This window comes from Trachinotus anak, unplaced genomic scaffold, assembly GCF_046630095.1.
Source record: "Trachinotus anak isolate AG129_WGS33_773 ecotype Australia unplaced genomic scaffold, CSIRO_AGI_Tana_v1 ptg000012l, whole genome shotgun sequence".
NCBI classification, from domain to species: domain Eukaryota; kingdom Metazoa; phylum Chordata; class Actinopteri; order Carangiformes; family Carangidae; genus Trachinotus; species Trachinotus anak.
The window spans coordinates 23,216,751-23,231,985 of NW_027273863.1; the positions used below are offsets into that span (position 1 = coordinate 23,216,751).

The 15,235-nt window shown below is 42.7% G+C and overlaps 1 protein-coding gene across 2 annotated transcripts in view; it reads left to right on the forward strand.

Moving 5' to 3' along the window:
- The window catches only part of ankrd12 (ankyrin repeat domain 12), a 37,936-nt gene that overhangs the window by 20,802 nt on the left and 1,899 nt on the right, over window positions 1–15,235 (forward strand). Inside the window, exons 3-12 of one of the 2 annotated variants that reach the window (XM_071490785.1) lie at window positions 2,852–3,002; window positions 4,280–4,351; window positions 4,752–4,892; window positions 6,801–7,004; window positions 7,345–7,487; window positions 8,032–8,179; window positions 8,419–12,851; window positions 14,033–14,131; window positions 14,400–14,543; window positions 14,656–14,751. In XM_071490785.1, the coding sequence (XP_071346886.1) occupies window positions 2,852–3,002; window positions 4,280–4,351; window positions 4,752–4,892; window positions 6,801–7,004; window positions 7,345–7,487; window positions 8,032–8,179; window positions 8,419–12,851; window positions 14,033–14,131; window positions 14,400–14,543; window positions 14,656–14,751 (5,631 nt within the window). The remainder of the gene's footprint in view (window positions 1–2,851; window positions 3,003–4,279; window positions 4,352–4,751; window positions 4,893–6,800; window positions 7,005–7,344; window positions 7,488–8,031; window positions 8,180–8,418; window positions 12,852–14,032; window positions 14,132–14,399; window positions 14,544–14,655; window positions 14,752–15,235) is intronic. The other variant, XM_071490786.1, reaches the window with a different exon arrangement.

The window sequence follows — 15,235 nt, forward strand, 5'->3', positions numbered from 1 at the left end:
TCCTGCCAGAGTGTTGAAGCAGTCAACATCATTTTCTCTGACAGTCTCAGCTGTAATTCTTGGTTGTTTGACAGATTTTTCTCCCTGGTTCATTTCTGCATTAGAGATGTTGGAGAAGCTGTGAAGCTGTTGCTTGTCTTTTTTTTTTTTTATTTCCCCTATCGCTGCAAAACAACATTACTCCTGCAAAACTCCTGCGGCTGATACTGGGCAAACCAAACACTTAGAGGGCTGACTATCCGAAAGACTTACTATTTTCAGCCTTAAAACTCTTGGTTGCTTAGCAGCATTAGGGCTGTAAATGACCCATAATGCAACACTCTGTAGAAAACCTTTTCGCCCTGGTGCTCTCTCTTTTATAAGTATCTGATGTTGTGAACACATAGTTGTGTAGTCCTCGAAATGCTTTTTCAAACATAATCTCCAGGGAAAAACACATCAGTATACTCTGAATATGTCCGTGAATACCTGAATACAACAAAAACATTTTCATTAGTTTTAAGAAATTCAAGAGTTTATTTTTGATTTGGAAAACAGCAGTTGACAAAATGATTTCACATCAAGGTCCAAGCTGCTTTCTGTCATATCTCACGTTCTTCATCAGCAGATGTTTGCCCAGTTGTCATGGAATTGCAGATTTTGGACCATGTTGGTCCATGTTAGCTTCAAAGTTGAGGTTGAGTTCATTTTTGATGTTGGATACTGCTGGTACCAAGATAGTCTCCCCTCAAAGTCCATTTAGTAGCTGCTCTGGATCCCAAATCATCTCATATGTGACCTGCATGTAATTTCAGTGCTTCAGTTACGATTTGTTAGCAATGCCAATAAATAAATCCAGCATTATCTTCTTGAGGCAGTGGTCATAATTTTAGCACTTTTGCTTAGTCACTATGAGATGCAACAATGTCGAGCAGATTTTTCCTCAGTGCTGAAATATCTGATTTTGAGTGTGTTTTCTCTCATAGCACATTTCTGCACCTGGTCACTTGTTGCTTGGTCTTGGTGATGAAGTTTTCTTTCACAAACATTAGCATGAGAGTTTTATACACAAACATTTGGGTCCTGTAAGGGACTATATTTCACCGCCTAGCTACACTATTCTCTGCTATGTTTTGTGGATTCTGAGAGCTGTGCATGTACATGTTGAACACAAATGCTATCATGTTAGACAAACATTGATTTGATCAGATAATATGACAGAACAAATCTATATGTGATAGACCAGAAGTTCACTCATGCAAGTCTTTTTTGACCCAACAAGCAGACTGAGGACTGCTCATTAAATATTTACATATGATGAACTGTACTGGCCTAATATAAAACAACAGTTTGTTTTAACTCCCCAACACTACTTGATTATCCCTTTCTCTGTAAATGAGAGAGACAATCTACATCTGCTTTTATTTTTAAAGCAGAAGTGCCTCTCATCCTCTCTCCTCTACTTTCAACACCGCCAGACACTCCAGCTTTGCACAGCTGGCACATTGCTTCACTGAGATCAAAGAAGCACCACACTGCAGACATTTTTTCTCCTGCCAGAAATGTATTTTCATGCACTAAAGTGCAGCTCACTAAAAGTAATGGTACTGAAAATGCTTTGTATGCAGATCAGGGTACAAGATCCCTGTAACTGGAACTGTAAAACACTGCTCGAACAGATTTACTGGTGTTGCTGGTTAGGCCCGTGCCCCCCCCCCCCCCCCCAATTCCTACCATATTTTAAGGATTGTCTGCAGAATCCAGGTACCCCCTCCATGCACATTCACAGCCAATTTTTGCTGATCTAGTGAAAATACGTTATATTCATAAAAATAAATTGCAGTTCTTCTGTTTTATGAAGTGGGAGTTGTTCTGTTTGCAGCTTAATTATGACCCAGGCTTTGGACACCAAAACAAATGCAGCTAACACTTATGTGGCAGTACATTTGTTTAGCATTAAGCCTATATAGACAAGATTGTATTCAGTGTATATAGAGGTTATTTAGGCCTTTATTTAGTTAGATGAAGTTAGATGAAATCTTGAGTTGATTATTGAGTGATGTTAGACCTCCCGTTTTGTACTTCTGTAGTACATTATGTTTTATTTTTACACCTAAAGATTTGGCTAGCTGTATTTTCTACATTCTTTTTCTATTGTAACATCTGTGTGAAATTTTTGCTTCAGAATGAAATTAGATCTGCAATGTTTCTTTCCATTTAGAGCTGAAATGATTAATTGACGAATTAGTTGACTGAAAGAAAAATTATGAGCATCATCACGTCATCATTTACATCCATTTTATGGTTGTATCTTATTGTGAGGATTTTCTACTTTTTTCAGACTAATATTATAGTAAACTAAATGTCTTTGAGTTTGGACCATTAGTATTAAACGCTATTCTTGGAATGGGATTCACAGTACTGTGAGTCCTACTTCTAACACTGAAACCGTGGACTTTCTTTTCCATGTCTTTATTTCTGTGTGTAAGCAGAGAAAAAAACTAGTCACTCCTGGTCCTTTACTCTTCACTGGGTAGAGATCCTGCCTTGGGACTAAGATTTTAGTGAGTCATGCAGGCAAACCTGCTGCCTGCAAGACCCAAACAATATGTTGCAGAGACACAACACAGCCTGTAATGTAACCATGTGCAGTTTATGTTAGTGTCAAGTTTTAGCAACCGAAACACTGCCCACATGCTAATCTCAACCGATTTGCTATCAAGCCTGTTTTTAAATGGGGCTGCCTCTGTCGTGACTGTGTTGTTTACATATGCAGGCAGACACACATATACCTCACAAATGTGGCCACACCTTTGCTGTATTTCACATATCTAATTTTTCTTGTGTTTTATTTTCTCCTTGCTTCTGACAGAGCAAAGACAAGTTGTCCCCTTTCACCAAAACTCCGAAGCTGGACCGGAGTGAATTACTGGGGAAGGAAGGGAAAGCCAAGTCTTCCATGAAGCGCAAGCTCTCCTTCACTACGAGTCCGCCGCGGACAGACGAGCGAGACTCAGACACCGGTAAGGACCGTTGATGCTCCTCCTTTCTCCTCCTCCTCCTCCAACAGCCATGCTGCTGGCTTGCTGCCATGTCCTCACAGTGCCCCCTGGTGGCCTGGTGTTAAGCCAGGCCACCAGGGGGCCTTTTCTATAGGGACAGTCTATAGGTCAAAGGGTTTGGACTTATTTGGCTACAATATCCAAACCTGACCACGTTGATGAAGTTGAGTTTTTTTGTTTTGTTTTGTTTTTTCTCCTTAATGAGGCAATGGAAAAAGAGTGTAGATGGAGACAAATAATTCTAAACATAGATACATGTATAAAAATAAACATTTGAGCTTCCAAACCTTTTAGGCTTGAGATTTTCCATATATTTTTTTTTTAATAATTGCCAACCAATCCCATGAAAAGACCAAGGCAACAGCAAACTGATCCTGTATCCAAAGCCTGGGGTTGTCTTGGGGATGAGAGCCACAGACTGTAGGAAAGTACTTAAAAACATTTTTGATTTTGATCCTTTTATGGCATTTGACAATATAATGTAAAACATAAATACAATGGTACCCTTCTCCTTTAAAACCTGTTATTGTCCATGCAGTTTTAAGGAAATGTGCAATGATGTTGGAGACATCATGCTTTCATCTTACATCTTTTACTTGTATAATTAGACTATTCTGCTTCCATCACTTAGAGAGATGTTTAACTGTATGTTTACATCAGATTTGAGACCTGAAAATAGTTTATTTGGTTGTCCAGCTGTAATTACAGTAAATGAAATACAGTAATGCATTTGACAGACTGCACGTTTGCCTTCATCTCCTCTGCAGAGAAAAGCTCAACGTAATGATTTTCATTGTGTGGTCCTGTGTCATTTTAACAGTCAAGAACCCTCAGTTTTGAATTCATCAAGTATAATTTATGTTGCACAGGTTGTAAACCTAAACTAGCATGGAGGGTGGTTTTGCCCTCCCAACTTTCCCATAGTGCCTCTCAGGTCCTGTGTTGAGCAGCTGTGAGCAGAAGGGAAGTAATGACTCCACTGACCACCATCTCAGACTGGATCTTCTCTCCTGTCTCTTGTGTTGCCATGACTCATAATCTGTGCGTGGAGTGAGAGTCTGCCTTTGTGCCTGTCTGTATTTGAGTACATGCGAGATGCAGAGGGTGAGAGAGAGAGAGAGAGAGTGTGAGCGAGTGAGCGTTAATGCAGTGCTTTCCCACCCTTCCACCCCCCCTCCTCCCCTTGCTCTCCCCTCCTTCCTGTCTCCCCTTCCCATCCTCTCTGCTTTGCACTGTAGATGACTCAGACCCAGGCCAGTCGAGTGAGACCTGGGGAGAGAGATTAGTGCCTCCCTGCAGGATATACGCAGGTAATCGCTGCAGCCCGATCCTCGGCCCCCGTATCCTCTTCAAGTCTCATCACCCACTTTGCGCTACAGTGCTGCCGTAAACACACATACACACATGCACGTGTGTGTGTTTTCGCCCTGCATCTGCCCCTTTTTACAGCTCACGCATGTCTGTGTTTAGTATCAACTGACCGACGGAGACGGGTGGGGGGAGGGCCCAAGGAGTGCCGCCTGCACTTGGCTGGCTTAAGAGAATGCTGTCTTTTTTTTGTCCCTTTTTCAAACCTCATGCTTGTCATCTGTTTCCTCACGTGCTCAACAGATACAAGGGGAGGAGGAAAACACTGTGACGATTAAATTGCTGTTATAAAGGACTTTTCTTTGGACTCATATCTAAAATTCTTCCTTGGTTTTGTTGCAGATAAAGATGGACCAGACAAGAAGAAGGTGAAAAAGGAAGCTGGGGGCAAGAAGTCCCAGGCTCCCAACCTTTTGTTTGGGTATCCTCTGTCAGAGCGCAAGCAGATGGCTCTCCTAATGCAGATGACTGCCAACAGTCCAGGTTTGTGTTTCTGCCCTCTCACCTTAACCACGTCTCCAACATGGCTCAGAGTATATTTACTGTTGGATGAATCACGCTTCCGAACATTTTACAAGCTTATACTCTAAAATTTCAAGGTTGAAAATAGGGCAATGTTTAATATTTACTGAAGCTGCTCAACTAGAGAGAAAGCTTCTCTGTGGTTTTTAAAAGGGTTTTTACAGTTATTGAATTGTTTCCCTTCAGTACGTAACCAAGCTAAATGACTCAGGTTATTGTTTTTTAAATGAAATGTTCTGAGTAGTTGTAAGTCAATGATTAATACCTGCTGGAACTAAACAGACAAACACAGGAAAGTACAGGTTATTAGGTTTCTAGTAAAACCTGTCTCAGGGTGGTTGCCCAATCTTGTGCCAGGCTTGTTAAAGGAACAGTCTGATAGGACTGTAGACTTTGGCTTTCTGTATACTCAGTAGGTCGGGATGGTAATTTTTCCTTTTTAAATGTTGGTTTATTTTAAAGGTTTGTTGTGTTTCCCGTCTTCGTTAACACAGGTTGCTCACATACCATGTGACAGATGTGTGACCTTTCTTTTCACTACAGTTTCCTCATCTTGTGCAGACGTTTGACTCTCCTCCTCTCCTGTTTGCATATTTTTTATTTTTTTTTGCTGTACATTTGTCAGCTATGTAACAGGAGTCCACACTGATTTTCTGTATACTGTATTTTTCTGGGCCTGAAGGGGGGCTATTAAACCCCGCCTTATGGCCGAGTTGACTGCCGCACCATCCGCTCCCATGGCCACTGTCCTCTCTAACCACCCTGTCTCTGTCACTAGGTGACGAAAGACGTCTTTGGTAGCATCGTAGATGAATAGAAAATCTGTAATTGCCATGCACAATTAAATATGAACTGGAATTGGCGTGTACTGTTCAGTCATGCTCTAAACCTAATCTATGATGTTACTGTGTTAAATGTTTCTTTTGTTCATTGTGCCTGGGGTGAGGCCAAAGATGATTTTCAGGCCGTGGTTGGTACTAGTAATTTTAATCTCCTTTTCCTGATTAATAATATACGTTCCATGGCCTGATATTGTAATTAACAGAGCTTTGAGCTTTCACCAATCCTTTATCATTTCGCTGGTCTTCATTTTCACTGAATCTGCGATAACTACAATCAACTGCACAAATGCTGTGTTGTTGCTGTAAGTCAGATTCACCAGTAAACGTTGGGCCACACAGAGAGCTTTGCTTCTAATACATGCTGTTCCTGTCTTTGCAGTGTCTCAGCCACATAAAGACAAAATAACGTGCTCACTCCTCTTCTGAATGGTCCTCATCAGAAATATTGGGGTGTCATGGCACAGGAGGATCTGAATGATATTTTCTTCTGAAAGATGAATTGATAGTTTGTTTCATTGTCTCTACATGGTCCCCATCCTGCACTATCACACATACACTAGTTTCCCTCCTGGTGTTTTATATGAGATAAGATGGTGATTTAAAAAAGAGGGCCAACAGGGGACATATTTGCAAGTTGCACTAGTGCTCCTAGTTATGAACTTTTAGTAGCACTGTCTCCAAAACTGGTTACAAAATGTGAGTAAATGATCACCCTATAACCCTGTAACCCTATGACTGTAGCCTAATAATGTGATTGTGTAGGTGAAGGTTGACTCAAATGCAGAACAGTTGTACGATTGGTATCAAGCTTCTCATCAAACCCAACAAGAGGGCAAATAAGCATATTACCCAAAATGCTGAACTGCTCCTTTAATTAATGCCTCCTGAAAGACTTTCAGGTTCCCAGTAACAGGAGTTTCACTGTGATTGCTCAGTCTGTTGCTTTGCCTAATGTAGGTTGTCTCAGCATGGGACAGACATTTGCTTTTAGCATCAATTAAGCTGTTTTCTCTCTGCCTGTGCCCAGACTCTACACCCAGTCACCCCTCTCAAACGACCCCTGTGCAGAAGAAAGTCCCCAGCAGCGCCTCATCCAGACAAAAGGACAAGGTCAACAAGAGGAACGAGCGAGGGGAGACGCCCCTTCACATGGCAGCCATCCGGGGAGACGCCAAGCAAGTTAAAGAGCTCATTAGCCTGGGAGCTGATGTCAACGTCAAAGACTTTGCAGGTACGATGCCCCAGGAGGTGATATTCTAACAGCTTTCATCATGTCTGTTTGGTCGCTATTAATGACATAAAACTAACTAACGACTAATGATTCAACATTAATATCTCATGATGAGCTAACAAAAGCAGACATCAGTGTGTAGATTATTACCTTCTGTGCTGGTTTTGTGTGCAGCTAAATTCTCATTCTTTATTTCTTCGTTTTACCTCCATCTGCCTAATTTCCCAACACAGATGGCTGCTAACATTTGAATTTAGTTGCAACTGTACCCCACCTGTAAAGTAAAGGTCCTGTTAATTCTGAAGCCTGTTTGCCGTTTTTGTTTATGTGCCCTCGCCAGGCTGGACTCCTCTCCATGAAGCCTGTAATCTAGGTTACTATGATGTGGCCAAGGTCTTAATAGGAGCAGGCGCAGAGGTTAACACGCAGGGTCTGGATGACGACACGCCGCTCCATGATGCCTCCAGCAGCGGGCACAAAGATGTAAGAGCTCAACCTGAAGGTTGTTCTGCCACAGTAATGTAGGACATGAAAGTTTACATTTATGAACTGTGGTCAAGGTCTTTGCACAGGTTTGAACATATATTGACAAGATTGTTACAGAACAAAAGAAGAAGAAATACTGTACCCACATCCATATGTAGACATGAATTTAGTCATGTCTTGTCATAATGTTGGATGGCAGAAAGATTTATTTCCATCAAGACTATTGATTGTTGGTATATTATTGCAAATGTAGATTGTCTATAGCATTTTCTCACAAGATCACAGTGTCAGTTATTATAATGTTTATACAATTAGACTGTTTTGAATAGTTTATGAAAAATTTCAATGGTCATATTTAAAATATTTGTTTGAAATTAGTTGTTTTAAAGCACATGTTTTCACAATAAATCAAACATTTAAGTTTTTGTTTTTGATTGCATTTTCATATAATAAGTAGCATATTTTCCTACAAACGTGATGTTTATCTTTACAATTCTGTTGGAGAGATTCTCAGTATCAATTTTTGTTATGTTATGTGTAGATTGTGAAGCTGCTTCTACGTCACGGTGGAAACGCCTTCCAGGCCAATAAGCGTGGGGAGCGTCCAGTGGATGTGGCAGACTCCCAGGAGCTGGAGCAGCTATTAAAGGGAGAGGTGCCACTGTCGGACCAAGATGACAGCTCTTCAGGTATGCAGACAATGCAGCGGTGCTTTGCTGAACCTATTTTTTTTGTTACATATTAACATCCTAAGTGTAATATTACTGGACTTTCCTACACACTGCACCTCGTAGCACAATGGGTACACGTGTTTTCACTGTAGTGGGACCAGATGGGGTTTAAAAATTAAATATCAGCAGTTTCATAGGCTTTACTCTACGCATATGCAGTCAGTTTAAAGTCAGTTCATTTTTCTTCTCCTCTCCAGAGTCTGAAGACCCACCGTCTGTTAATCCATCCAGCGTGGATGACAACATGGAAGACTCTGATACTGAAAAGGACTCAGATGGCAAACCAGCCACGAAAGCGTCATCGTCCATGCCAGGGCTGGATGAGTACGAGTTCAAGGATGAGGAAGAGGAGGAGGATCTCAGTAAAGCCCTGAACGACAGACACATCCTCCGGAGGGAACTACGGCAGCGGGAGAAGGAGGACAAAGATAGGAATCATGTGGCAGGAAAGCAGAGTGGCAAGGGAGATTCCTCCTCCAAGTCGAAAAAGCAGAAGACTTCTCGTGTCCACTGCAGTTCGGATACCTCCAGCGATGAAATGGAGAGCCTTTCAGAGAAAAGGAACTCACCCACCTGCTCTCAGAGCTCAGATAGCCTCAAGGCAGAAACAAGGTCTAAAAAGGACAATGCTGAGCAAAAGGATAAGGGCAAAGTAAAGAGGAAGAGCAAGAGTCAGAATAAAAACAAGGAAAACCAAGAGGACGGGAAAGAGAACAGCAAAACGTTGGTCCTCTCTTTAGCAACTGTGTCAGAGAGCACAGAAAAGGGTCGGGAGGAAGACTCCTTTAAGATGTCTTTCAGTCCTAAAGATGACTCATCCGTCCACCTCTTCCATTTGTCATCCATCAAATCTCCTAAACTGAACCACAGCATGACGGATAAACAAACACCACTCAAACAAGAAAATACTAAGATGTGTGTTTCCATCAGTGACAGCTCATGTCCGGTGGACAGTGTCAAATACAACCACTACACAGACGCAGAGTACTGCACTGAAGGCTCCAGTACAAAGGGGTGTAAGCACAAGGAAAAGAGCAAACATCAACAGAAAGACTCCAGTGTAGAGGGGGAGGACGGTCATTCGAGCCCTTACAAAGACGGCAGCATAGGAAACAGTATAGACAGCACTGAAGGTGCCTTACGGAAGACCGACTTAGACGGCAAAGTAGTGAAGAAGCATAAACTTAAACACAAGGAGAAAGACAAACACAGGAGGGAATATGAGGCAGAGCGGAGCCGACATAGGCAGAAGGAGGCCAGAAAAGACAGCCACAGGAATTTGGAGTTTGACAGAGAGTTCTGGAAAGAAAATTTTTTCAAAAGTGATGAGACAGATGAACCCCTGCCAGTGAAAAAGGAAGGTGAAGATACAAGCACGCTTCAGAAGACCTCTGATTCCTCTCCTGTCAAAGATGAGAGAAACACAAAAGAAAAACACTCCAGTAGTAAGGATAAGAGGCCAAGAGAGGAGCGTGAAAAAGACAAGGCCGTGAAAAAAGAGCGGAAGGACGCTGCTGGTAAAGAGGAGAAGGTAAAGGATTCAAAGCCGAGTGAGCGTGACGAGAGGGTGGACTGCCACAGCTCAGGGCGGATTCCTGAGGAGTCGCTGCAGAGCAACAGCATGAAAGAAGAGACAGAAGAGAAACCCATAAGTGGGATCACAGCTGATCAAGAACAGCTGGAGCCTTCTGAGAAAGGCTCACGCGAAAAAACTGAGAAGAGGCTCCCAGGAAAGGAGAAGGATTCCGAAAAAATGGAAAAAAGGCATCCTGACAAGGAAAAAAAGATTAAAATTGAGCACTCTGACAAAGCTGAACCACAGAATTCAGTGGATCGTTGGAAGGAAAAAGAAAGAACGGGAGCCATTTCTTCTCACTCGCCTGGAGATAAAAACTACAAAGAGAATGAAAAACTGAAATCTTTATCCACAACAAAAAAGCACGAAGACAGCAGGAAAAATAAAGATAAGTTTGACAAACGGTCTGATAGGGAGAAGCCGGACAGAGAGTATAGTGTCGGGGATCACAGAGAGAAGGATCGCACAAACTCTGATAAGAAAGGAAAACCTCTGGAGAAGACTACAGATCATAGTAAATCTGATCGCTCCAAAGAAAAGGACTGCGACAGGAAGAAGAGAGATAAAATAAAAGACGGAGCTCTTTCCTCAAGTTCCAATTTGAAATTACTTTTAGAAGAGAAGAAGAGCTATCTGTCTGAGAGCAGCAAGTCCTTATCCACAAAATCAAAGGACGAGGTTGTGAGAACACCAGAGAAGGACCGCGACCGGAGAGACCGTGACAGAGACTCAGAGAGACACAAGGACAAGGATAAAGATAGGCACAAAGACCGCTCCCAGCAGGCCAAGATCAGCAAAGTGAAACCCAACGAGACGGATGCAGACAAGGCCAAGTCGAAAGCCTCGCCAGCAACACGGGACACAAAGCCAAAAGAAAAGAGGCTTGTAAACGACGACTTGATGCAGACCAGCTTTGAGCGCATGCTCAGCATGAAGGACCAGGAGATTGAGCAGTGGCACCGGAAACACCTGGAGAAAATCAAACAGAAAGAGCGGGAAAGGCTTAAACAGCGACCTCTGGCAGACCCAGGGAAACCCAAGCCTAAAGACAGAACAAAAACTGAACCATGTTTGAGTAAGGAGCTAATGCGCTCAAAAAGCTCCGAAGCCTCTGATGTCCACAGCAGAGATAAACCTCTGAAGGACGGCACCAGTCCCAGAACAATGTCGCTTGATGGCAAGAGTCTGCCCTCCATCAGCGCAAAGGTCATGTCAGCGGTGGAAAACTGTCTGAGCAGATCACCCAGACCAGAGAGTGAACGCTGTGGCCTCATGTCCAGGTCTGTATCTCTAGTTTCTGTTGCCAGCTCAGAGGATTCATGTCAGGCTGCAACATTAACACCGAGACACGTTGAATATGACTCTGACATGAATCTGGAAGCCTCAGACTCTCAACCTGCATTCCTCCAGTCTTCCCTTGTTATTCAGGCCACCAGATCTCCGTCTGTTCATGACAAAGATTGCAACAGTCTTCCAGATGCACCGCAAAGTAATCGGACGCTGCTGTCCGGCAGACATGAATCTCCCTACCTCAGGGCTATTCTGGACGAGGACGCCAACTCATCGACTGAAGGTAAAACAGTTGAAAATCTGCCAAAATCCAGCCTGCCGCCTGAGGAGTTGAGAACAAAGGAGACCTCAACAGAAACAGAGGAGAACCTCAATAGTCAACAACATGTGAATTCAGTGGCTGATTCATTCTCAGAGAGAGACGGGAGCACTCCTGGCTGCTTGACCCCTCAAATGTCAAACAAAGATCCTCTGAATAAAAACCTGATTCCGCAGTCCAGCCTCTCACAGTGTAGTGGCTCTCAAACAGGGTCAACAGAGCAGAAAGCTCTTCCCACCTCTGAATCTCCTGTTGTGAAGGACGTCCAGTGTCTGACAGAAAACTCACAGGCAGAATGCAGCAACAAGGATTCTGATCAAACATCAGTACCTACAGCTTCTGTCTCTGCTGAACCATCAGCCCTCACAAACACGAAAACCTTCCAGCAGAGAGAACCACTCCCACCCTCTGGCGTGGAGAGCCAGCAGCAGACAGAAACAGGTGCCACACAGGTTTCTGAGCACAAAGAGAAACTTCCTGAGGACGCTGATAGACCAGAACCAGAGAGCATGGAAATCGTTTCCGAAAGCTTGAGAACAGAAGGAATGGGAAGTCCTGTACCGTCCACCAGCTCACACATTCCCAGCTCCGCTGCGGGAGAGTCTTTGCCAGGTCTTAGCAAAACTAACACAGAGTCCAAATGTTCTCAAGAGGATATGGATGTAAGTAACCAAGACTGCAAGAAAGCAAAAGCTTCCAGTGACACTGCAGGCCCATGTCTTGATGTCCAGCTGGAGAAAAAAGACAGCGTGCCCTGTGTGAGCCCTGAGCACAAGGCTGAAGAGATGACTGACGTCCCACAGAACCCAGAGAACAACAGCAGCGCTGCCGTTTCTGTTACAACAGAAAATCTGTCAGTCGAGGGCAGTGTGGCTACCGAGGGCTCGTTTGACTCAAAAGGAGAGTCCTCCTCAGAACCGATGGAGGTGACGCCTTCTGACGAGAAACCCGAGTCATCTTCAGCCGGAGACGAGTCGAGTCAAAGCACCGTCCAGCAGGCAGCTCAGAGTGACATCAGCACCAGCACTTCAGGGAGCTCCTCTCCACAGTCTGGAGACCGGGAATCTGATTCCTCAGGGGCTAAGGTCAAGGTTCGCTCTACAGACGAGGAAGTGGACATCCACGTTCCCCATCCACGCAAGAGAAAGATGCCTAAAGTGTCGAACTCCCAGCCCTGCTCCACGACTCAGCAGGAGAAGGAGAGGGGCCAGCAGTCCCTGGCTGCGATTGTGGACTCTGTGAAGCTGGAGGAGATTGAACCCTACCAGACAGAGAGGGCCAACCCTTACTACGAGTTCCTGCACATCAGAAAGAAGATCGAGGAGAAGCGCAAAGTGTTGTGCAGCGTCACCCCCCAGCCACCACAGTATTATGATGAATATGTGACCTTCAATGGATCCTACCTCTTAGATGGGAACCCACTCAGCAAACTCTGTATACCGACAGTGAGTGTCCTCACCTCTTTCTGATCTTCTCTGGTTGTGGTCAAGCTGTGTCAAGGAATTCTTGATTGAACTACCTACTCTAATGCGAAAAGCCCCTAATTGTGCTGCACAGTGTGTAATCTGTATTTGTAGGATTCGACACATTTTATGAAGCTTATAGTTCTGTGCTCAAGCATTTTGGATTCACTGAGAGTTGCTCACAATCAGCTGTAGTTTGACTGTACTGAAGTGATCGTTGGGGTTATGTGAGTTGTGACGTGGGGTTGTGTTGAGGTACTTGTACATAGACGGTGTATTACCTGCAGTAGATTCAGATCAGCACCCTCAGAAGCTGAATGATGTACTGCTGTGGACAGGACCAGCCACAAAAATGTTTTAGTTTTTTTTTTTTTTTTTTTAAATACCCCCCCAAAAAAACAGTATCAGTTTCAGTGTATGCTTTATTTTGAATATTTTAAGGCTTCATCTTGCCTTCAAACAGCCCTTTTCTTTTGGAGCTACAATTTCTCAAATGTTGAACTACTGTATTTTAGGATCATATCACTAAGGTTGGGTTAGTGGAAAAAAAAAAGATGAGGGAAAAATTAAACACGACACGCGCAGTGGAGACTCATCGCTAGAGAAACTGCAGCTCACAATTCAGTTGATTTTGGGAAAATCTCCCAGTTAAACATTTATGCACATCATTTGAATGTTTTAGGTCAACAGTTCAGCAGTTGTGAATCAGGATCTTCGATATTTGGATCAAAGCTTGTGAAATTCATTTGATTAGGCTGCAGCTGTTTAATCAGCATTTCTTTCTAATGGTGCTCATCTCATCTTCAGTTTGTAGATACAGGTTGTCAACATGAACTTGGTTGAGGTTGAAGTTGGATTTTAGTCATTTAAAACTTAAATAACTTGCAAATATTGAAAGCTGAACATAATTAGATTTGATAAGAGATTTCAGATTTGATATAATGCTTCCAAACCCCAACCCTGCATTTCACCAAGCTGATTCTCAGCCTGTATTTGAAGTCGCTCAGTGTCATTAACAGTTTATGTCATGTTAATGTTCAATTATAGAAAAGTAAACAAAGTGACGTGCAGTGTCTCATAACCTACATGGAGACTGTATCTAGACATCAGGCTGCAGTGTTGATAAAGTGTTTTGAACCGTTTCTGTCTCTATTGTTGTGCAGATAACTCCACCCCCGTCATTACCTGAGCAGCTGAAAGAGATGTTCAAACAACAAGAGGTCGTCCGCATGAAACTCAGACTACAACACAGCATCGAAAGGGTATGTAGTTTACTCTTGGAGCTTTGTGTTTAAATTCTGTCGTGCCATGGTTAGTTTGAGTACCTTTACACATTTATAGCTGAAGTAGCACAAGTTGTGTTGAGTTGTGTTATGTTTAACTGACTTTGACTTAAACAGGATATCAGTGCTGCAGTTGCATCTTAAAGATGTTTTGTAATATCTTGTTTATTATTACTCTAGTTTTGTATACACAGAAAGATTGTATGCACAATAGTAACTTGACTTTCTTCTTATCTTCCTCTTTCAGGAAAAGCTGATTGTTTCAAACGAGCAGGAAGTCTTACGAGTCCATTACCGGGCAGCAAGAACACTAGCCAATCAGACTCTGCCTTTCAGTGCCTGTACAGTTTTACTGGATGCTGAGGTGTATAACATGCCTCAGGACGTCCAGGTAAGTGGCACGGGTCACACCAGCCCAGCGTGTTCCCTTCAGTCAGTTGCTTGATGACAATGTCGCTGTAATGTGTGGAGATTCAGTGTGTTATTGTGTGTGTCCTTCACAGAGCGATGATGGCAAAACTTCAGTCAGAGACCGATTCAACGCTCGGCAGTTTATGTCCTGGTTACAAGATGTCGACGACAAGTTTGATAAACTGAAGGTAAGATCGCTGTGGTTGTTTTTCATTGCATCTGTTGAATCAGATATTGAATCTAAAGCCTAAGTTAATTAATTGATTAGATGATTTTGGTCCATTTTAGTCATTTTTTTTAAGCATAAATGCCAACCAATAGATGTTACGAATTTCTAGCTTGTCTCTCAGTTCTGTATCATTGTGAATTTAATACTTTGAGTTTTGAACTGTTGGTTGAACCAAGCAAGTCATTTACATACATCATCTTGGTCTGTGGGAAATTATAATGGGCATTTATCATTATTTATTTTGGATTAATTAATAATGAAAGTAATTGTTAGTTGCAGCTCTAGTTACAAGTGGCATATATCTATGAAATCCCACTAAATTAAAAAAATAAATATAAAAATTGTGCAGCAGAACATGTTTTCCTTGTTTTTATCAACTTCATTATTTGTCACCTATTTGTACCAGTTTAAATATTTCACAGGAGAAAGAGGGAAAACAAACA